The 24,323-nt window shown below is 36.6% G+C and overlaps 2 protein-coding genes across 4 annotated transcripts; one reads left to right on the top strand and one right to left on the bottom strand.

Annotated features, from left to right (window-relative positions):
- Window positions 1–36: 36 nt before the first annotated feature.
- Window positions 37–16,358, top strand: LOC129927826 (uncharacterized). The gene is made up of 3 exons (XM_056039348.1): window positions 37–378; window positions 487–1,707; window positions 16,279–16,358. Exons 1-2 carry the CDS (start codon window positions 37–39, stop codon window positions 1,402–1,404), a joined length of 1,260 nt encoding a protein of 419 aa, XP_055895323.1. The 3' UTR covers window positions 1,405–1,707; window positions 16,279–16,358.
- On the bottom strand, window positions 8,015–24,304 carry LOC106070540 (uncharacterized). 3 transcript variants are annotated; one of them, XM_013230468.2, is made up of 4 exons: window positions 24,280–24,304; window positions 12,432–15,804; window positions 11,189–11,299; window positions 8,015–11,030 (listed from the first exon to the last, which is right to left on the bottom strand). In XM_013230468.2, the coding sequence occupies exons 2-4, from the start codon at window positions 15,724–15,726 to the stop codon at window positions 10,849–10,851; spliced, it is 3,588 nt and encodes a 1,195-aa protein (XP_013085922.2). In that variant the 5' UTR covers window positions 15,727–15,804; window positions 24,280–24,304; the 3' UTR covers window positions 8,015–10,848. The 3 variants fall into 3 exon arrangements, with proteins under 3 accessions (XP_013085922.2, XP_013085921.2, XP_055894794.1); XM_013230467.2 differs by lacking the exon at window positions 24,280–24,304 and adding an exon at window positions 23,960–24,273; XM_056038819.1 differs by lacking the exon at window positions 24,280–24,304 and adding an exon at window positions 24,009–24,273.
- Between the last annotated feature and the right edge of the window lie 19 nt (window positions 24,305–24,323).

Genomic DNA, 24,323 nt, shown 5'->3' with positions numbered 1-24,323 from the left:
TGGGATCGGATCGTATCGGATAGGAACGGATCTACTATGGCTCGTCTGAAACTGCTGTACGAACTCGAATTGAAAGAACTGAAGCGAGAGCTACGTGATAGAGGGCTGAAGACAAGTGGAAACAAAGAAACCTTACAAGCACGCCTCCGGGAAGACATAATGGAAGAAGAGGAAGATCCAGACACGTATCTTTTTCAAGTAGAACCAGACATGGAGGAGCTGTTGAGCTCAATGCTAGGAAACATCAATTCCAAGATAGATGCCATGGACACCAAGGTAGACGCCAAGATAGATGTCATTGTCTCGGGAATCAAAACCGAGTTATTGGCTTTGAACCAACGCATACCTGCTGTGGAGGAGAGAATCACCAATACTGATGTTTGTCGAGATGCTAAAACCAGTGAGAGGAGCCTTGGTGGTGATCATGAGAACCCATTGAAACCCGACGAAGCCGTTGAGAGACATATGCAAGTCGAGAGATACCAGCCAGGTCTGCACCCAAAAGACGTTGGTCCAGCTGCCAAGACTGGAGATGAAAGTCCTGATGGTGTTGAAGAGAATCCAAGGAAGCCTGACGTTGAAGTTGATGGACATTTGCACGATAAAAGTCATCGACCAGGTCTGAAACCAACAAGTGATTGGCCCGATACTGAGACGAGAGAGAGAGGTCCTGATGGTGGTCAAGAAAGCCGAATGGAGCCTGACGCCGAAGACGAGGGACCTTTGCACGAGGAGTGTTACCAACCTGCCCCAAGAGCATGCCCTCCAGACAAGGCTGAAGATGATGACCTGTACCACAATTCCCCGCCCTGTGGATTTGAAGCCCATCCCAGTCCTTCTTCGCAAAGCCCTATGAAGCCACCTCTTTTGCCAACGATCTTGGTATCCCCAGCCCTTACATCCTATACCTCTCCATGTGTCAAGTGGCTGTCCTTGGTACCGACCGACAAGAGAGCGATGCAACTACAAAGTCACTGCAACAAGAAGACGATCAACTGGAGGAAAAGAAGAAGGCGGCGTCCAACGTGCATGGTGATTCTACCAAGAAATAACTGCAGCCACATGAAGACCAACTGGCGGAGAAGAAGAAGAAGGCGACTTTTGCGGAGTGCAATATGGATGACCTTGCGATCACGAGGTCGATACAACCAGATGAAGGCTAACTGGAGGAGAAGAAAACGTTTTCTGAGTTCCACGTGGATGGCGATGAAAGCACGACGGCGAGGCAACCAGGTCAAGGCAAACTGGAGGAGAAGAAGGAAGCGACCATTGCTGACTGCAACATGGATGGCCCCATTAAGCTCAAGACGCAAGCCAACTGCCACCGATCGACCCCCACCTACAGCGATGAAATTTCACAGCCAATGTCAGGAGGTTGAATCTGCCCGGGACGGACAGATCTAAGGAGGGGGCAGTGTTATAAACCTGGTGGTGGCACAGATGGGGGTAGTGGTGTGAGTGTAGTCAGCCGACGCAAATCGCCCCAGGCCAGCGCTAGACGAGCGGTCAACCGTGACGAGTACGACGATCGGCCGAGACGAGTGTCAACAAGAGGGTTCGGGAAGATTCGCCGTCGTGAACAGAGCTCATTAGCGTCACGAGAATTGTAGTCATCTGACCACCTAGAAAGGTCGAGCGGCGTTCTGTCCGGTTCTAGAAGGCCAGTAGGGACCCTATATAAAGAGCGGAGGTGTCGCAGTCAAGACGGTTCACGAGAGACGGTTCAGAAAGCGGGTTCACGACAGGAGTTCAGAACACGGTCGACTACAGCACAGTTCAACGGTGTGGTTCTGTACGGAGCATTACGACGGTTCAGTGCGGAGTACTGTCAAGTACAGTTGAGACGACCGGCGTCTTGATCTTGGTCTGTGATCGAGTCCGACACATCGAGCCCAAGTGTGTGAAGTCAGTCCCGAACTGTTGAACCCAGTGCAAGCCCGGAACGAGACGGAGAGACCAGTGCAAGACTTGATACGGCGGAACGGTGTTATCGGAGAGATATTTGTTATCGCAGAGCTATTTGTACTGTTCTACGTGCTGCCAATTGTACAGTATTGGCTGTTATTTATGGACATTAAACCTTTACGTTATTTTGGAGCCCTGACTTGTCAAGTTCTTTAAGTTGGTGGTGTATGGTGCAGTTTGCAGAGAGCCTGGATAGTGAGATTCGTAACAATATATATATATATATATATATATATATATATATATATATATATATATATATATATATATATATATATACATGTTTGTGTGTACATAATTAATCTTTATTATATATTCTGATCCTTTCGGAAGACGTTTATTGTTTATTGTAAACTCCCCGCCCTTGCTAGCAAGGGGGTCTGGGGGAGTTCGCAGCGCTCCCCCAGCGCGGGGCCGAGCACTATTTCTGGTATTGAAAGCCAACAAAATGCATATTCTGAGGTATCTACAGTGCATTATCTTGCTATTAAAAAGTTTTATTTCAAAAACCTTATGTGCTATTCTTACTGACTTAGACCCTCTCGCGCCGTTAGGCGCATTTTCCGGTAAGCTGTTTCCTCAACTCTTATTTTGCGTAATTCATTTTGTGTGAGAACACGTCCCGCAAAACCTCATGCGACGCTCTGTCACAACCTTACTAAGGATTCGACTCCCAGTTCGGCATATGATCTGTCTTAGCCATCTTTGTTGAGACACATTTAATGATTTTCAATTTCGGCAGAAGACTATTCAAACTTTATTAATGGAGCCCAAGCCACTGGTAGAAATTTGTAACCTTTCTTGACTACGCTCTTGGAATTACATGCCTGTATTTCGCTTTAGATTTTATATCGAAAAGGAAAGTTTTTTCGTCAAATCATCTGTTGAGGGGTTTTAAACTAAGAAATCTCGAGTTTTTTTGTTTTGTTTTTAATTCAAAACCCCATTTAGCTACGATCATAGAATTTGGTGACCGTAGTTTGCTTTAAAATTATATTGAAGAGAGAGGTTTTCAACTCTAAACGCTCTGTAGGGAAATTTTAAACTCAAAACCATCTGGAGGGGTTTTAAACTTTAAAGAAAAAGCCATCTGGAGAAGGGGGATTTAAACTCAAAACCCCTTTGGCTACGCTCATAGATTTTGTAGTGTGTAATTTGCTTTTTTTATATTGAAGAGGTAATTTTTAGCTTCAAACCCCAACTGGAGGGAGGGGGGGTTTAAACTCAAAACCCTTTTGGCTACGCTCATGGAATTTTGAGTGTGTAATTTGCTTTTTTTTTATATTGAAGATGGGGTTTATCGTAAATTTTGGAGGGGGTTTTAAAATCAAAATCTTCCTCAACTGTGCTGTTGGAATTTGGGGATTGTTGTTTGCATTTTTTTTTTGTTTAGTTTTATAGAAGAGGGGGATTTAACTGCAAAAACCTCTGGTAGGGGGTTTAAAATTCAAAACCCCCTGCAGGGGTTTTAAACTCAAAGCCCCCTGGTAGAGGGATTTGTATCTCAAAACCCCTGATAGGGGTTTTTTAAATCTCAAAACCCCCTGGTAGGGGGGTTTAAACTCAAAACCCCCTGGTTGAGGGTTTTTAACTCAAAACTGCCTTGACTGTGCTGTGGTAAGTGATGATTTAGTATTAAAATCTCACCTAAAATAAACAAAATGAAAGCAAAAATCAGTCACTTAATTCCGTTCCCCCCCCCCACCCGCACTGGGGGGATTTCATTTCGGGGGGGGGGGGGTTTGAACCCCAAGAACCCCCCCCCCTGGCTACGCCCATGATATACACAAATACTTATAATAATATGTTACGTGCGTAGCCAGGGGAAATACTGCATTCCTCTTTATCTTCGGAGTTCGGATCTCTCTTCTTTAATTATAATTAAAATCCATTTATCAGAATAAGTAACTATATAACGATTCCAATAAGATTAATATTAAATTAAATTGATCATAAATCAAGTCTGTTCTTGCTGAGCGTGTGATCTAGACGAGGTAATGTTAGATGTAGGCCTATGTAAAAGGCAATGTCCATCAACCTTCGACGTCTATAATACTGCCCCATACTAAAACAAAAGTGATGGTCGTCACAGAGCTTTATGCCGATGGTTGTGACAGTGTGGTCGACCATTTTACATATCTGGGAGGCAGGTATTCAATAACGCATCACTTTCAAGAGAAGTTGATAATCGTGTTGCTAAGGAAAGTAGCGCTTTAAGACGCCTCCAAGGGAGAGTGTAGCGGACTGTAGCGGAATAAAAAAATGTGTCTACCAATGGCAGCCTAGTGGTTCTCTCAAGCCTCCGAGACATGGGTGCTCAATAGAAATCAAGTAAGACTTCTCCTTCTTGAACACTTTAACTAAAGATTTCTGCGCCCATCATAATATATTGAGAATAAGTTCTTTTTTTTTTTTTTTTTTTTTTTAAAGATATTTAAGGCTATTGCGAATGCCGATGTGGCAGTATTCGAAGTAGGCCTATTGCTTAGGCCAATAGTTCGATCTAACTGCTAGGCCTACTGGGTAGGGCACATATAATATCTTACATGGTGGACGACGACCGTATGCCAGGCAGTGCTTTTTGGTGAGCTGAAAAGTAGTCGGCGCCATGTATAAGCTCTCCGATAAGGCTTTCATTAAGACCAGCTTAGGCGCCAGCTTGCTTTAACTGACATAATATAGAAGAAAACAGCTGGCAGCAGCCGGCTTCCAAACGAGACCGCCGGTGATTTATTATAATGGATAAACATTTGAGACCAAAAGGAAATCTACAGCCGAGGACAGGCGTAGATGCTGAAAAGGAACCTAAGCCGTCCACAGGCAGACAACGATTATGGATGTAGCAAAATATGTAAGGAATGCGAGCCACATGAAATATGCCCTACTGCACTCCTCATTTACCTTCGGACTCGAAAACACGCCTTATTATTATTATGTAGGCTAGTGATGGCTCTAAAACAGGCCCTAGCGTAGTTGCTAATATGGACTTTCTAAACCAGTGATTCCCAAAGTGGTCTATATAGACCCCCAGACTAGGTCTGCTAGCTACCACTACTTCCATGGGGTCTACGAGTTTGAAAAAATGAATTTTGATCTCCCATTAATGGAAATTAATAGACTGAAAAATTGTTAGTTTAAATATAGTAACTAATTACTCAAACAGCATAATTTCACCTTCTGTTAACTAATATTAAACATGACTTAATCTAAATAAAACAAATGTACAGTTCCAGTGTTGATTATTTGAATTTTGGATTAGGCCTAATTATTTGTTCCTTGTCAGACTGCAAATAGGCCTACTATGTGGCATCTATGCAACAAAGTTTTATGTAATGAAACTATATGAAACGCTGTAAAACAAACAACGCTAGAGTTTTAAAAAATTAAATGTCCCCATGGAGTATCAGCAACACTCTGTGTTTATATCCATCGACAATATTTAGTTGTTCTAATTCTAGGCAGTATATTGCATGAACCTCAGCAATTTTTTATTAACACAATTAAAGAAATCTGAAGCAACGTACGTAGGCCTACGTCTTGAATAGGGGATTATTCGCTCAGTTTTATGAAGAAAATGACAAAAACTTTCATAACATTTCTTCTCCACACTGATGTCAAAAGTTATTTAACAAGATTTGTTTCTCTTTTTGACACTTTCGAAATTCTTGGATGCTTGAATATAATTTTGAAACAAAATTTTCTTTTTTTAACAAACGGAAATGGGATATTGCTATTTAACAGACTTGTTTCATACATTTTATGAGATTAACTTGGAGCTATAAATTGATAACCTAAATTTGATAAAACAAACACAAAAATGTCAGCATTTCTTGCGAGACCTCTATTCTGATTTTCAAATGTCGTTTGAGGATATTCTGAAACAGGTTGGCTAATATATCTTAAAGGATAATAAATCTAATGATAATGATATATAAGAGAAGAATTTAACATTACAATAACAACTGCTCGGAATAAGTAATGAACAGCTTAAAGTAGGTGTACAATTTAAATTTAAAAAATTATCGCCATAAAGTTTCTGCTTTTTTTATCATCATATAATCTAGTATAAATAAGAGGTTTTAGCACGATTGCCAATTAACTAATCAACAATTAAAGCTCTACATTGAATTGTATTTTTAAAGCATCAGGATCATATCAATCATATGATACATGCGCTAGCTTTTATTGTATTGTTATAGGGTGATTTCATGTACTAATTTAAATATTAACATTAATTTCACTTGGTTTTAATTTGAATTTCATTAATAAATGTAGCCATCTACAACTTCAGAGGCCCTATATTTTTTTTAAAACACTTTTCCACACTTCAGCACTGCTGTTAGAACGTGGTTTAAAAAAAAGTGATACATGAAGTTAATGACTTTGCAAAAATGCTATATATTATTTAAGCAAGGGTTTTTCTGAAAACTGGAAAACATTGCAAGGGTTCTAAGAGACAAAAACAGTTTGGGAACCACTGCTCTAGACTTTTGTGGTTCTGGCTGTTCTGAGATGTCATCAGGAAAGTTATAGTCATATCTGTTGGCTTTCTCAGTAGATACTCTGTTGTTGTTTTTTTCTATTAATTAAAAAATGATATGACTCTACATTTTTATTGTTATCCTTATAGATTAATTTGTTAATGTATTCACTCTGAAGCTGTCTGCTGAGTTTTTGAGTTAGTTGTTTAATATTAAGACATGTTTTATAGACTATTTCTGCCTTTGGATGTGAATCTCATTTGCTTTGAAATAAATATGTGTTTAGCAAGTTGTCATGTTTTTTCATTTAAAAAAAAAAAAAAAATATGGTATAAATTTCATAATCATCTAAAAGCAAATTAATGTCTATGACTTTTCATAGTTGGTAAAGACCCTAGAAATATTCATTCTGAAAAGGGCATACTCCAATCTAACATGCTGATGATGTTATGTGTATCAAAATATGTCCAATTATAATTAATGAAATAACTTTGTCTGTAGACTACTGAAAATTTCACTAGGATATACTGGTGAACAAACCATTTTACAATAACCCAATTGGCCTACAATATAAACCCTAAAGCTTGTGTTTAACTGGTGTTATGAAGTGTGTGTTATTGTTCTTATAGGCTGAATAAACTCTGGTGAGTTTATTGAAGTAAATATATTTTGTATGAATTTTTAAAAATATTATTTCACTTATATTATTGCTCACACAATTGAGACCAAAAGATAATCTGCTGCCGAGGACAGACGCAGATGGCGAAAAAGAAAATCTAAATCAACCACCTGCGGACAATGGTTATGCTTGCCCTAGTTGTGGCAAAATATGTAGGTCACAGCTTGGGCTGCGCAGCCACTGGAAATACTGCATTCTTTACTAATCTTCGGACTCAAAGACAAGCCTTATTATTATTTCGCTTGTGTTGGTATTGAAAGCTCTATATATTGTCAATAAAAGTTAAGTTCATTTTTGAATAAAAAAAAGTTGAATTTTCATTGGATATACAGAGAGATGTTATCCTAATAAGAAAGTAATAAAGATTGAAAGGCAGCAATGCAAAACATGCATCAGTTTCATACCTTGTACAAACAATGCAGAATGTGTTTTAAATTCTATGTAAGTATGGAAGTCTCTTGTCTGGAAGAAAAAAAAAAGCTGCAAGGTACGGTACTTAGATATTCTTTTGGATGTCTGAAGTATATGTTATGTTAAATTCAACAATAAAGTTAAAGAACTATTTTGAGATTTGTTTTTGTTAAAAGGAAAACAAAAACTCTCTGCGATTGATTGTATTATCTCAAAAGTCTGGATAGGAGTGGGCTTGATGTGGAGGAGCTCAGTGATAAGATAAGGTTGGTACAATGTCAGGAAATGAAGAACGACTAGTAAATTATTTTCTTTCCTTTCTCATAAGCTGCAATTAAAATTGTCCTTTCATTCCACTGTCAAGCTCTTACAGGTTGATATCAAGATAAAGAAAACCTTTGTTCTCAGTATGTAGAATACTTTGTATAAATATATGTGCTTCAATATAAAAAAGATAACAAATTTGATAAAAAGCATCTACTCAAAATTTTGCAAGGTAGTAAATCATTTTTTTAATTAATATTTGGTCCTAGAGTAACATATTTGCTTAAACTTTAAAAAAAAATTAATGTGGCCCATATAGATCTAGAGAAATTATTGTTAGGAAAAAATATCACTGTTCTTTTTGACTAAATGAAGCAGATAATTGAATATTAGCCTAAAATATACATGTAAATGAATAGTTTAACATACAACTAATATTACAATGCATACATAAATGTAAATGATAAATTTAAAGACATAGCTAGTATATGGAACAATAAAATAAAACACCATACAGAAAGCCATGTATAGTTGGCTCAACATATGTAAATACACAACCCAAAGTAGCAGTGAATTAACAATAAATATGTATAATCAGTCATATTCCTGACAGATGTAAATAAACAGATTTATGTTGTCTTAAATGCATTGTTTATGTTGTTTTAAATAAGACTCAACAATAGCACACAAAATATGCATTTTTAAGGCTTACAGCAGGCATGTCAAACACGGCGTTCTGGGGCCACATGCGGCCTGCGACCACTTTGCATGCGGCCCACTTGGCCACCTCAAAAATTATCAAAATGTTGAACTATTACGCATGAAAATAAAAGATGACAAGTTACTTGAATTGAAAAATAGTATTTGTTAAACTGAACAACGAGATTTGGGTCTGCAGTGAAAGCCAGCTACATTCTGTCAAACTTAATTGGAAGCCTTAGCAAATCATTTAGTGAATATTCATAAGGGCTTGTGACAGGAATTTTGAGATACATGAGGAGCTACTTGAGTTTTGTTCTATGCTTAACACCACAAGTGAGGATGGTTTTGAGAAATAACAGGTGATATTGCAGTACAATTTATCTTTGGTAAAGCTAGCTAGTCTAACAACGGATGGTGCACCAACCATGAAATGAAATGGTTTTGATGCAAAGCTACTTGCAAAAATAAGAGAGACTGATGCTAATTTTAAATTTGCTAATTTTTAGTGCATCATTCACCAAGGAACATTCTGCGCACAGCAATTACAGTGCCAACATGTCATAAGACCGGTTTCAGTCGTTCTCAATTTTATTCGTCCACGTGGTTTAAATCCTCGACAATTTTCAATGTTTCTGGATGACTTTGGACACAAATTTGATTGTGTTCCCTACTACACAGAGCACCGCTGGCTCTCCTTTCATAAAGTATTGAAGAGATTTTTTGCACTGCATTAAGAAATTGTATTGTTTCTGAACATGACAGGTGAATCTGTTGAACATTTCCAAACTGAAGAATGGGTTCAAGATTTGGGTTCAGGATTTGGCATTTGCAGTTGTCTCAATGGTCACTAGCAAGTCTTGAATTTGAAACTTCAAAGTAAAGACAAAACTGTCACAACTGCGTGTGATGATGTAAAGCGCTTTCAAGCAAAATTATGAAAATCTTCACTTTTCAACGTCTCAGGAACTAAAAAGATTAAATACGGCTACAACATTTGGTAAACATGTCTTACACCTGGAATCGTTAGTAGATGTTTTCAATGAACGTTTTCGTGACTTTGTTTCATACGAGCAAGAATTTTCGTTGTTTGTATCTCCATTTTCATTTGCTTCTGAAAATGCTGCTGGTAATGTGCAACTAAAGTTTATAGAATTGAGTCAGATTCTTTGTTGAAAGCTAAGTATATAGAATTGGCTGTCCCAAAATTTTACAGTTTTTTTTACCTGAACGGTACGTTGAGTTGCGGAAATTTGCAGCCAGAATTCTATCTATGTTTGCCAGCACTGATCTCTGTGAGCAGTTCTTTTCCATAATGAAAGCTAAAAAAAACATCACACCGTTCAAGATTATCTGATCAAAATTAGTCATCATTGATGAATGTGTCAGTGGCAAACAAACTTCAACCTGACATTAATAACTTGTATCGCAGAAAAGATCTCAAGCATCAGGACAAAGAAAATAAGGCGTAATCATAGTAATTTTTAGTTACCAAATAGTACTACAATTTAAATTTAGCTAACTAAGGGAAAGGTAAGCCATTAATTATTGCATTCTATTGTATTGTTTCTAATTTACATAAAAACTAGTAGGATGCTTTGCAACTGATTTTTGGCGGCGGCCCCTCAAGTCATATTAAGTTTTTATGCGGCCCATACACCTTAATGAGTTTGACATGCCTAGCTGGCTTACAGCTTCCATCTTTTCACAAGAGACACATTTTACATTTCAATGTGTTTTTTTTATTATAAATAATAAAGTTTAATTTTTTACAAGCAGCCATTAATTAATCCAAATGTCAGCTAAAATATTGCTTAAAAGTTTATGTGTCATGGCTTATTAATAAAATTTACATTTTTTTTGTTGTTTTTTTTAATCTAACTATAAATAAGAATTATTAACCGAACAACTTAAAAGGATACCATATATGCTATATAGTCTAATCCAAGGTTTTGGGCAATACTTTTGATTTAAGAATTACTTCAAAGTACTTACTACTCTTGGTAAGCCAAATACATCTTGATTTATATATTTTCTCTTATTTGATCATCATTTACTTGAAACATCCTATATCCCTGAGAGCAAACTAGAGTTAGTAGAGTATACAAAATTCAGGGTCTTCATCAGATGAAATAAAGGCCCAACAAGCAAGGATTTCACCCTTATAGCAGATCATATTGAACACCTTTTTTGAACACAGAATACATTACATACAACATTTTTTTTCCAAGTATAATTTAGAAACTGGTGAACTTGATTTCAAGTTGAATGAAATTGAGGACCTAACTTTAAACTGCATACAGACACTGATATTACCCTTTTTTATAAGACAGTTTAAAAAGGTAAAGCTTAAACCCTTTCATAAGTTATAAGGAATTCAGGATAACATTGGCTGGCATCGTAGACTACAAACTCTCTAAAAAGCCATTTTCCATCTCCCATCACAGAGTCATAATAGTCTCTGTTTCCGCAGTAACACAGATCATCATGACAGCTCATACATGGTGGCTTCTTGAATCTCTTTTTGGGATCTGTAAATTAATATAAGCTGCTTATAAGCAAGAAAATTTAACATTTTATACATGTACATTATCCTACAAAAATATGGAAAAAATAGAATATTTTAGATTTATGCTTGGATATATTGTAAATGAAAGACTAGATAAACATGTCAAGCTATCTGCTTTACCTAAATTAGATACTTTTTTGTGACTTTCATCACATACAAATGCATTTCCTAGCAAAATTCTTGTCATTATCATAGTTAGCTTAGTTCCATTAGGACGTCGAAAATGTTTGTCTGAAAAGTAAACAAAAAATTATACATATATAAAACATATAAATTTTTTTTTTTTTTAAATTATCTATTAAGTAAGTTACTGTACCAATCTTCTAATGTTATAATTGTAGAATACTAAAAAAAAAATTCTCACTATACAAACTGATAAAGTGGTTTTAAGGACACTTAAAACAAGAAAAAGATTTTTTAAAATACTTTTTAAAAAATCCAAGCTTATATGAAGTTTTGAAGTTTAATTGTGTCAATTAGTTTGGATCAGTCATGTAATTAAATTTGTAATAGATCTAGACCAACAACAATAAATCTGTGTGATAATAATATATATATTTACCAATTTTTTTTTGTTTAGCGCTATTTCATGCTTTTAGCTTTCTCAATGCTATGATCCTATCATTTATCTGGGGAAAATTGGGGGGGGGGGGGGGAGAAACTGACATCTGGATGGATTTTTACAGTAATCAGTTTTTTTTTAAATTTAAAAAAAAAAGGGGGAATGACCTGAAGCTGACATACTAACCACTCTGCTAATGTCAAGGTACTTTTGACTAGATTGTATAGTTATGTATTGTGTGTTTCAATTTAAAGCAGTGACCTATAAAAGAACTAATTCAGCTTATACCACCTCTACAGTCAAGTAAAATTTTTTTCCCTTGTTCGAGATACCAAACAAAATTATTAATTACCAATATTTAATTAACTAATTGGTTATTTTTTAATTGATTCTTTTGTTCTCAGATAAAAGAAATAATTGTGCAAAATTTCAGCTTGATCTGAGATTGGGTGTCGTTTATAACGTGTACAAACTTTTTACCAGAGAGACAAAGTGAGTAAATATTAAGTTTTGTAAAAAGTAAAGGGAGGCAGAACTTTTTAGTAAAACATTCAGCTAAAAAATCATAGTTACAAGTTAGAGGGTGGTTGCTTGCAATAATAGTCTTTACAATATGTTTGGGGCTTACTTTTGGAAAGATTTGTGTAAAATGCTTAATATTTTTCTACTTTTGATGAAATAACTTTGAATTCCCATAATTCACATGCAGTAGCTATAATAATTTTAAGATTTGGTAAAACATTAAAAGATGATTCAGAAACACTCTCCATGTAGGTAAAGACTGCACACAGATTTTATTACCTGTATACTGGTCAGATTTCATAGCCTTTTCAGCAAAATATATCCCTTTTCCAAATAAACACCATTCATTGGAATACTTTAAGTCAAAACCATGTTCAACAATGCTGTGAACGGCACTGGTGTTTGTTCCATGAAATAAATAGTGTTCATTGATCTCAGAGTATAATTCTTTCTTTAGACTGTCAGGCAGTGAGTCCCATGTCACAACATTTCCCTTTGATCCCACTAGTGTACCAATACTTGTACAAACATGTCCTTTTCTAATCATTTTCTCCATTACTCTTTTTCTAGCTGTGTGATATTGTTCAAATAATGTTGGATTCTCAATTCTCTTGACATCAAGAATTTTAAAGGAGGAGTATCTCACACCAATGGCATCAGCTCCATGGCCTACCACATTCTGATGCAGTGTACGATTTACAAGATTTGTTACAACAATCTTGATTTCATTATTTACATCCACAAGCTTGGCTTCTTTGAAGTTGAAGTCTGGAACACTCTCCCCAGTAAACCAACTAGACACTGCTGAAACAATATTTTTCAACAAGCTCATACCCCAAGATGTTTCAGTTTCTTTGTTTTCAATGGATGTTTCAGTTTCTTTGTTTTCAACGGACATGTCGCCATTCAAGCTCCAATATGAAGGAAATATTTTGTCACTTTTTAATGCAATGTTCAGATAACTCAAAGTATTTCGTTGAAGAGGCAACGAAAACAATAGCTTTGACTCATTAGTCCTATTCAAATAAAAAGGAGCCAGACATTCAAATTCTTGAAATACATTAGACACTGTTGCATGAACTACAATCTTTGATAAGCACTTTTCAATGTTCAAATGAGATAAAAAGTAAAGAAAAGATGGCACAACAGTTTTTGCAGAGAAGTAAAATGGATAGTCACAACTAAGAGGTGGAAATGATATCGTCTCTGCTTGAACCTTTTTAACTACATCAAAAATGAGGTTCAGTTGAGTGTGAAAAACCTTTTCTGAAAAATCAGGCATCCATGCATTGTGGAGGGCATGACAAATAGCCAAACAATTGAGAGATCTTGGATAGTATTTTGAAACTAAATATGAACTTGATCCTGTGCGATAACATTCTTTTATTTCTGCTTCATGGTTAGGACTAACTCTTAAAATAGCTTGGCCTGTTGCATTGCTTTTCAAATCCAAGCCTGTATCCAAGAAAGACACAATGACATCACTGTCATCTATGGTAACATTCCCATATGATTTTATCACAAGCTTGCAAGAGTCTGTCACCTGAAAGGAAAGTTTCTTCGTACTAACCTGACTTACAACTGTTCTATGTATGCTTGTTGGTGGAGATGTAGTTTTCATAGGACTATTTGTAGACCATTGTTTTCTTAATGAGTTACCGGCACTTGCAGCTGAAACAGGGCTGGAATTAGTATTTGCACCTTTTGTTGCTGTAGCTAGACATGGTGCTAAACCGGAGTTGGTGCTAAGGCTGAATTGAGATTTGTTGGAAACAGTTGGTGGCATATTTTGTTGAGATGCTAAGCTAGAAATTGTAGATGATTCTAGAGATTGCACACTAACTGTTTTAAACGCTGCTAGACTGGGTATGGATGCCACACTGTGGTTCATTTGAGTATTATTGGGTCCTGCTGCAGTTGATGAAGTAACTGTGGCAGTGCAATTTTTTATTTTAGTTACATTCTGCAGAATTCTTGGCAGGCTTGTCTTACTTTGGATATTTTCTATTTCCCGTTTTGGTGCTACTTTGGTTGTACTTATTGAACTTTTTGAAGCCGAATTGGCATTAGCACAAATCTTGTCTTTAAAAAGTGCTTGCTTTACGTTACCTTCTGAATTACTATTCAATAAATGTGTATTCTTTTCAACTACTGTCGACGATAATTTCAGAGTAGGTTGTGAAGGAATATTTTGACTACTGTGTCCTTGAGATTTGTTTTGGAGTAATTGTCCTGGGTTTTTAGTTATTGTAGGAGTTTCCATCTGCAGTACATTTACATTTAGCCTGGTATCTTCATTTTTAATCATTTCATTAGCTGTTGATGATTTTTCTGGTTGAGTAGTATTATTTGTAACACTGTTTATTTTACAACTGACCTCACAAAAAAACCTGCCTGGACCCCTTCCTCTGTAACCCCTTCTACCTCTGTATGTACCTCTTCTAGGTGAAAGATAATTAGGATCTTTAGTGTTATTTGTAAATGTCTCTATGCCAAAATTATCCTTTTGTTCCTCCTGGTTATGCCCATTCTTTATCATTGCATCTGGTGTTAATGATATTTCTGGTTGAGTAGCATTATTAATAACCCTGTTCATTTTACCACTGATCTCAAAAGAACCTCTACCTCGACTCCTTCCTCTGTAGCCTCCTCTACCTCTGCATGTACCTCCTCTAGGTGTACTATAATTAGGTTCATTAGTATTCTTTGTAAATGCCTCAACATCAACATTCTCTCTTCGTTCCTGTTTCTTTCTTTTTCTGCCCCATCCCCTAAAATTTGGTTTATCATTACCACAGCCCCTGCTTCTATTTTGAGATGATGACCTTTTATCACAAGCTGCTTTCTCTACATCTACTGCGTCCCTGATACTCTGTGTAAAAGCGCCTCTTTGATTTCCCAATTGGTACTTTTTGTATCTGTTATTTTTGGCTGTGTCTGTTTCTACCCAATCACTTTTATCATTGTTAAGACTTCTTACATACCGGTATTGATCTTTAGAGTCATTGTCACCATTTTTTTCATAATTCTTCTTGACATTTTTGATGTATGGTTCATTAGTTTTCCTTTTCTGAGATGACTCTTCACTTCGTTCTTGAAAGTAATAATCTTTTTGTGAAGATAATTCATCAAATTTAGACACATATTTCTCAGTTACTAGGCATTTAATGTTATCATTTTGTTTTCTTTCATTCAGATCACCTTCTGCTTGTGTAAATTTTCTTTGCATATAGTTATATTTTCTCTCTCTTCCTCTACCATTATGACCACGTCTGCCTCGTTTGGACTCTGCTTTAATTGGCTCATTAACCTGTATATTTTCCTTTGTCTCTGAAGGTGTAATATAGCCACCTCTTCCTCTGCCCCTACCTCTATTTTGCTGGTTTCGTCTAGAAAATATTTTTTTATTTTTTTCTCCCTCACCATCACTCTTGCTATAGCTGGTAGAATTATTTGCTTTTTCGACTATAATGGATTCCTCATTACGCTGACCAGATGTGCATGAGTTATCTTTCGGCATACATTTAATTAGATTTCTGTTGTAAAATACTTGTGAATTTTGTGTGTGAGACATAGTGAATAAGAAATTAGATCTCAATTCACAATGAAGGTTGTTAATCTTTTTGAACTTGGTCCAGTACCTGTGTCATTACTGAAAAAAAAAAGATTTATTTTAATCCACATTTTTTTGTAGTCTATAATTATACATATAGGTCAGTAGGCCTATATTTTCACTGAATACAGATTATCTTATCTTATCTTATATAATACTGTTATAAACTTGGTGGTGGCACAGAGAGGGGTAGTGGTGTGTGTGTAGTCAGCCGACGCAAATTGCCCTAGGCCAGCGCTAGAGGAGCGGTCAACCGTGACGAGTTACGACGGTCAGCCGAGACAAGTGTCAACACGGCGGTTCGGGAAGGATCGACGGCGGTCCGGGAAGGTTCGACGTCGTGAACAGAGCTCAGGAGCGTCACGAGAGTTGTAGTCATCTGACCACCTAGAAACGTCGAGCGGCGTTCTGTCCGGTTCGAGAAGGCCAGTAGGGACCCTATATAAGAGCGGAGGCGACGCAGTCAAGACGGTTGAGAAAAGGGGCTCAATACAGCAAGGTTCACGACAGAAGGTTCAGAAAGGAGGTTTACGACAGAAGGTCCACTACAGTCCGGTCGACTACAGCACAGTTCAGCGGTGTGGTTGTGTACGGAGCATTACGACGGTTCAGTGCGGAGTACTGTCAAGTACAGTTGAGACGGCTGGCGTCTTGATCTTGGTCTGCGATCGAGTCCGACACAACGAGCCTAGTGTGTGAAGTCAGTCCTGAACTGTTGAACCCAGTGCAAGCCCGGAACGAGACGGAGAGGCCAGTGCAAGAGTCGATACGGCGGAACGGCTATTAACAAGAGAGATATTTGTACAGTGTACGTACTGCCAATTGTACAGTATTGGCTGTTACTTATTCAACTATTAAAGTGTTACGTTACTTTGGAGCCCTGAGTTGTCAAGTTCTTTAAGTTGGTGGTGTATGGTGCAGTTTGCAGAGAGCCTGGATAGTGAGATTCGTAACAATACAGACGTTACTTCAAAAAAGAAGATGATTACGTTCTTATGCTGAATCCTTAAATTTCATAATGCAAAAAACCAAATAGATAAAACACAGAGTAAAGGCATCCAGAGACTATCCCTCTTGAAAAAATTAGCTGGCACAGATTGGGGAGCTAATCACAACATCCTGAAAAAGACCTATACCAGTTATGTAAGACCTGTACTAGAATATGGTGCCACAGCATGGGGCTCAGCAGCCCAAACCAACCTAAGAAAAATAGACAAGGTTCAAAATATTGGTCTAAGGATAATGACAGGAGCAATCAAAACAACACCCATAAGAGCTATGGAGGAAAACGCTGCCCTGATCTCTCTGGATGAAAGAAGAGAAATAAAAATCCTTTCCCAATTCACTAAATTGGAAACCTTGGAGAGGCACCCACTCAGAACAAAAATCCACAAAACTGGCACAAAAAACCGTCTCAAAAGGACCAATTTCATACAGGAATCTCTAAACCTAAAAAAGAAACACCAACTTGAAAAAATTACTCTGGAATCCTCGATATACTATAATGAATCTCCACCCTGGGACGAAAGCCCTCTTCCTACTATAAGGGACCATATTGAAAACATAAAAAGAAAATCTGATTACAGACCAACAGAGCTCAAGGAAATAGTGAACTGTTTTCTACATACCAATTACCCTAGCAATCAGTGGATCAGAGTTTACACGGATGGCTCATCCCATAAAGCCACCACAAATGGAGGAGCTGGAATACTTATCGAATGGCCAGATGGAGGAAAACTAGAAAAATCCTTTGCATCTGGAGAGCTCTCTGACAGTCACAGAGCAGAAAGGGAAGCACTAGCACTAGCTGCTACCATGCTAGCAAATCATCCAAGTTCCCCTCACAGTCAGATTGTCTTTCTAACAGACGCAAAAACAACTCTCCAAAGCTTGCAAAACTCTGATTCCCCTTATATTAAAAATCTCAGAACAGCACTTACAAAGCTCAACCACAACAGCAAAAAAACTGTTATTCAATGGATACCATCTCACATACAACTAGCAGGAAATGAGAAGGCTGACACACTCGCCAAGAGTGGGAGAACAAACTCACAAGTAAACTCTGCACTCTATCCAGAAGAAATGAAGAAATTAATTGTAGATAAAATAAATGAGAAATGGATGAGCTCCCATCCAAATCACAAGAAAGATGATGCTTACTATAAGCTATCCCGACAAGACCAACGTCTAATCTTTCGACTCAGGACCGGACACAACAGAATGCGACAACACATGTTCTGGAAGCTCAAAATTGGAACCAGTGAAATCTGCCCATGTGGAGTATCACCAGAAAATGCCGACCACGTCCTCCAAAACTGCTCTCTCTACCAAGAGGCCCGTATAAGACATTGGCCCCAAATCACCCCAATAGAAAGAAAACTATATGGAGAGCTCCCTGATTTGGAAACCACTGCGCAGTTCATCTCATGTATTGGTCTAGTCATATGAACACTCCAACATAACAATGAGAACGATGAAGAAGAAGAAAATAATGCAATGCTATTGTTGTCTTCTGGTTTGTAAGATGAGCTAAGATATTTTTTTTCCAGGCTAAATAACAATATAACAAACAAACAAATAGGGTTGGATTGATTGTGAAGTTCTATTGATAAAGAAAATATTGTACTTGAATGCTTATATTATAAAGTTCTATATAACATAGTGCAAGCTCCTTCAAGCATTTTTCTGCGTTCTGAGCTTCAAAAATTTATTTTCCTGTCAACAACTCACTTTTTTTAAAACTCTAAAATCATGGTGAAAGAGTTTATGTCAAAAAAAGGTTGTATTCAGAAAGGGTTAGACAGACAATAATTTATTAAACATTGGTAGCAATGCAATTTTGCTGCATTAATACTCAAATATTGATAACTACAAATGAAATACAATTGTTTTTTATACCTTACATAAAATCCACCTTCTTGCTCCTCCTTGTTTGCATGTAATGTTTATGTAACAAAAAAAAAAAATTAACATGCATCACTTTTTAAAAATAATTGTTTGATTTTGTAAAAGTGCATTTTTTTCCAATTGTGTTTCACCCCATGATGGGCATCACCCAGTATTGAGGAATTCTTCCTTTTTGCCAGCCAGAGAGTTTACTTGTAAAAGTACAAACTCATTTGTTTTCTGTTCCTGGTATCTGATAACCAGCATTTTTCTGTAACATTTACTCTCAAAGGCTTGGATTTTTCTTTCCACCTCAGTGTTTAGTGTTTAACTTTTTCAAACACTTGTAAAGAATACAATTTTATTTTTACTGGGAAGTTGATGTTACTTCTTTAGATTTTTCACAGTTTGCTTATGGGAGTGAATGCCAAGCTTAAACAGGTTTTTATCTCTTTTATTGATCCTTCATTTCTTATGTTTGACCCTAAGATATAAAGAGTCAATAACTTCTTTTAGTGTCTGGCCATTCAAAAGTATGTAACATCTCGTACTATCTCCACCACAAACTAGTATTTTGCTCTTTTCAGCACTGATTTCCATGCCACCTGCTCTAGCTGCAGCATCCAATTTTGAAGTAAGATCTTGTACCTGGTCTGCACTTTCTCCAATGAGGTCTATATCATCTGCAAACTTGAGCTGGAAATAGCTTAGGCCTCCAATTTATGTTCAAGCTATGAGTAAATCCTTCTAGATTTTTTATTATAATATATTATATATGCTTCAGAAATAAGTTCTAAAGATCTGCAAAAAAGTATGCACCATGAAACAGAAAGCCATTCAATGTGACACCTGCGATGAATGGTACCATGCATCATGTCTCCATATGAATACACCTGTGTATTATGCCTTAGGCAACAAAGATGCATCATGGCACTGTGTACCGTGTGGGTTACCTCAGTTTACATCAGGACTGTTTGATTCCTTTGATGCAGACACTTCTAACCCATACAACATCCTAAACACCATCCCAAACCAAACTCACCAACCACTAGCCAGATCCACTCCTGTTAAACCTAAATCTACTAAAATTAATACAACAGCCTCACTAAACAAACCTACTAAAGAAGTAACACCAAAATACCTTAAAACCTTAGTAATAAATTTTCAAAGCATTAGGAACAAAACAGCAGACTTAGAAATTTTATTAGAATGTGAGAAACCAGACATAATTGCAGGCACAGAAACTTGGCTACATCCTGAAATTTATAATGCAGAAATTTTCAATAGTAATTATGAAATTTTTAGAAAAGATAGGGCTGATAATCATGGAGGAGTTCTTTTAGCAATAAAAAACACTCTTATAGCAGAAGAAATTACCTTACCTAACTCAAAAAATATAGAATCAACATTTTGTAAAATTAATACCACCTCAACATCCCTAATAATAGGCAGCATTTACAGACCACCAAATTCTAGTTTAGAATACATGCAGGAACTATGTAATCAGATTACTACACTTAAAGAGACAAATAAAAATGCAGTTTTTTGGATTATGGGTGATTTCAACCTACCTGATATAAATTGGAAAACACTAACCATAGATAAACACCAAAACCTTAAGGACATAAATGAGCTTTTCATAGAAACTTTACACAACCTAAGTTTAGATCAAATCATTAAAAAGCCAACTAGATTAAACAACACATTAGATCTCTTCTTAACCAACAGACCTGGATTAGTAGTTGATTATGATATTATCCCTGGTCTATCAGACCATGAGATCATAAAAATACACAGTCAGATAAAAGCAGTAGCCAATACAAAACGCAAAAGAAAAATCTTACTCTGGAATAAATGTAACCTAACACAACTACACCAAGCTGCATTAAACTTTCAACAAACATTCTTATTAGAAAAAGACATTAACCAACCAGTCGATGACCTCTGGAATTTCATTAAAAACCATCTTAAAAGCATTATAGAAAATCATATACCAACTAAATACACATCAAACAAAATAAATAAATGCTGGTTTAATAATAGACTAAAGAAGCTTTGTAAACAGAAGGAAAACCTATATAGAAAATTTAAAGAAACTAATGCAGAAAGAGTTTACAAAAAGTATATAAAAATTAAACACTTAACCCAAAAAGTAAGCAGACAGCTGCAGAGTGAATACATAAACAATGTAATATCTAAAGACAACAACAAAAACCTATGGTCATACATTAAGTCTAAGAAAATGGAAACAACAGGCGTAGCGCCATTAAAAGATGAACATAACATAATACATAATGATAATGAAACTAAAGCAAACATTCTAAACAAATACTTTGCATCAGCATTCTCAGCCCCAGGAGACAAAGACATATTACTGAATTTGAACCAAGTAGACAACATAGAAGATATAGTAGTACAAGAAAATGGAATTCAAAAACTATTAGCCAACACCAAACCAAATAAAGCTTCTGGACCTGATGGTATTCCAGCTAGATTACTCAAAGAACTAAGTAATGAGCTAGCCCCAGTGTTCAAAATACTCTTTCAGGCTTCACTTAACCAGGGCAGAGTACCAAAGGACTGGAAAGAAGCTAATGTCACCCCCCTATTTAAAAAAGGAGAAAAATCTGACCTAGGAAACTACAGACCAGTATCACTTACCAGCATCACATGTAAAATCCTAGAACACATAATATGTAGCAACATCATAAACCACTTAGACAAACATAATGTCCTCACACCATACCAACATGGCTTTAGGAAATATAGATCATGTGAAACACAACTAATAGGACTAATTGATGATTTTTCAAAAGGTTTAGATAATAGTGAACAAATAGATGCTATCTTACTAGATTTTTCTAAGGCTTTTGACAAAGTTCACCACCATAGTTTGCTTAAAAAATTAAAATATTTCGGCATTAATGGTCCACTGCATCAGTGGATTAAAGACTTTCTGATAGGGAGAGAACAAACTGTAATAATAAATGGCTCTAAATCAACACCGATAACAGTAAACTCAGGTGTACCTCAAGGAACAGTCTTGGGTCCACTACTATTTTTAATTTACATAAATGATTTACCAAATTGCATTACTTCAGGAACAAAAGTCAGATTATTTGCAGACGATTGCATAATATATAGAACAATAAAAACAACACAAGACACAGATATTTTACAAAAAGAATTAGATGAATTACAGAAATGGGAATCAAATTGGAGCATGTCTTTCCACCCAGAAAAATGTCAGTTGTTAAGAGTAACAAAAAAACTAAAACAAATTAATTCCACTTATCTTATTCATGGCAAACCAGTAACACAGACTAAAAACGCAAAATACCTAGGTGTTATAATAAATGAAAAACTGTCATGGAATCCACATATTGATGAAACTACAAAAAATTAAACAAAGCATTAGGATTTATTAAAAGAAATTTCTATAAATCAAATAACAACATAAAACTAAAATGTTATTTAACCTTGGTTAGGCCAATAATAGAATATGCATCCTCTGTTTGGGACCCCTCAACTCAAGAAAACATTAAGAAACTAGAACAGACACAAAATAGAGCAGTGCGATTCATAACAAACGAATATTCACATTTGACTAGAGTAACACCTTTAGTAAAATCACTAAATTTAGAAAGCCTTCAGGACAGAAGGCTCAAAAGTAAAGTAGCAATAATACATAAAACACTGAACCATAATCTTCAAATACAAAAACAAAATTTAATAAAATACTCTGAAAGACACAAAGATAAAGGCACATTCCTCGTCCCATATGCTAGGACAAATTTGTACAAATACTCCTTCTTCCCTAGTGCTATTAGAGCATGGAATGGGTTGCCTGAGCTAGCCAGGAAAACCAGTGACTTGGCAGAATTTAAGTCATTGGTTAATATGCATGACTAAATGCATGACGCGTAGGACGTAATCATCTTCTTTTTTGAAGTAACGTCTGTATTATATAAGATAAGTTAAAAAGAGCTGCACTCCTATGGATGTACTCAAACTTGTAAATGTTTTGTTTGTAATATAAGTTTTACATGTTTTGGGTGTTTCTTCAGGGTTGAAGATTATTTATACTTCCTAGTCGAATCCTCCACAGATCTATAACAGCTTGGGGTTTGGATGTGGAGACGAAATGCCCAGAAGAGATCTGAATAGAGGTGGTCGATTTAGATTTTCTTTTCGACATCTGCGTTTGTACTCGGCAGCGGATTTTCTTTTGGTCTCAAACGTGTATCCTGCAGCCTTCATGAGTTACCTCCAGCTGTCTCGTTCTGAGACCACTTGCAACCAGGTGCTCTCTTCTATGTCAGCCAAGGAAAGTTGACGCCTAAGCTGGTCTTTGAAATGTTTCCGTGGGGTGCCTCTGTTACGTCAACCACCTTTTAGCTCACCAAAAAAGACTGCCTTTGGCATACTTTCATCTCCCATACGGGATACATGCCCTACGCAGCATAACTGCCGGACCTTAAGAAGTCCCTCTATACTGTCCATACCGGCGTTCGCAAGGACATCGCTATTTGTAGTGCGGTCTTGCCACTGTATGTCCATGATGGAGCGCAAGCATCTTTGGTGGAAGCACTCAAGAAGTCTTAGTTGTTTTCTGTATAGTGTCCATGTCTCAGAGTCATATAGAAGGGTTGAGAGAACCACCGCCTGGTAGACATTGATTTTTGTAGGCAGGGGGAGTGATTTGTTCCGCCAAACTCTCGTCTAAAGGCGTCCAAAAGCGCTACTGGCTCTGGCCAGACGATTATCAACTTCCCTTTAAAGTGAGGCGTCATTTGACATACTATACTACCTAGATATGTAAAGTGGACTACCACGTTAAGGAGCTTTTACTGTGATCCTTGGGGCTGAGTATGTTTTATTGGGTGACTTCTCTAACATGACTTCTGTTTTCCCAAGGTTTATAGATAGACCGAAAGAGCCGGCAACGTATGCAAATTTGTTTACCGCGTTCTGGAGATCATGTTCATTGTGAGCTAGCAGGGCACAATCATCAGCATAGAGAAGCTCTGTTATGACCAGCATCTCCTTTGTTTTTGTATGGAACAGTAGACGTCGAAGATTGAATATTAACACATTGCCATGTGAACAAAACCAGATGTAGATGCCTTCGTGCAATCGCTGCTTCATTTGACCCAGCAATACGCCAAAGAAGATAGCCAATAGAATAGGAGGAAGTACACAGCCCTGCTGGGCACTATTTTTTGTGTGTCTGATCTGGCCTTTTTGTCCCATAAATAAAAAAATATATATATATAATAAATATATTAATTATTTTAATATATTATACCAATTATTGAATTCTTAAGATCTAGCATGCTAGTCCTAGAGTCCTAGACCTGTTCAACTTCACTGAAGTCTGAATAGCCATAGGCCTACTCTAGAAGTAGAAGGTCAGGTGCTATCACACCACATCTTCATGATCTTGGAGTAAAAGTTGGATGTCTTTATCCAACACTTTTGATGACTTTTGACACTTAGATCTAGACCTAATTCATAAGAGTAATAAGATAGTTAATCTATTATTAGTAGGCCAAGAATCTAGATCTAGAATCTATCTATAAATATAGTTACTAAGTAGGCCCCTATACTCTACTCTTGATCTATTACCTTGATCTATAACGAAGGCCTATACTACAGGAAAAACCCCTTTT

This window comes from Biomphalaria glabrata, chromosome 8 (assembly GCF_947242115.1).
Source record: "Biomphalaria glabrata chromosome 8, xgBioGlab47.1, whole genome shotgun sequence".
NCBI lineage: Eukaryota > Metazoa > Mollusca > Gastropoda > Planorbidae > Biomphalaria > Biomphalaria glabrata.
The sequence above is the reverse complement of the archived record's forward strand: the minus strand, read 5'-3'. Positions and strand labels throughout refer to the sequence as shown.

Coding starts and splice junctions, on each gene's coding strand:
- LOC106070540 (XM_013230468.2), bottom strand. CDS start 15,726: ATGTCTCACACACAAAATTCACAAGTATTTTACAACAGAAATCTAATT. Junction 11,300..12,431: donor GAAATCTGACCAGTATACAG/GTAATAAAATCT, acceptor TTTACTTTTCAG/ACAAACATTTTCGACGTCCT. Junction 11,031..11,188: donor CAAAAAAGTATCTAATTTAG/GTAAAGCAGATA, acceptor ATTAATTTACAG/ATCCCAAAAAGAGATTCAAG.
- LOC129927826 (XM_056039348.1), top strand. CDS start 37: ATGGCTCGTCTGAAACTGCTGTACGAACTCGAATTGAAAGAACTGAAG. Junction 379..486: donor AGAGAATCACCAATACTGAT/GTTTGTCGAGAT, acceptor GAGAGATACCAG/CCAGGTCTGCACCCAAAAGA.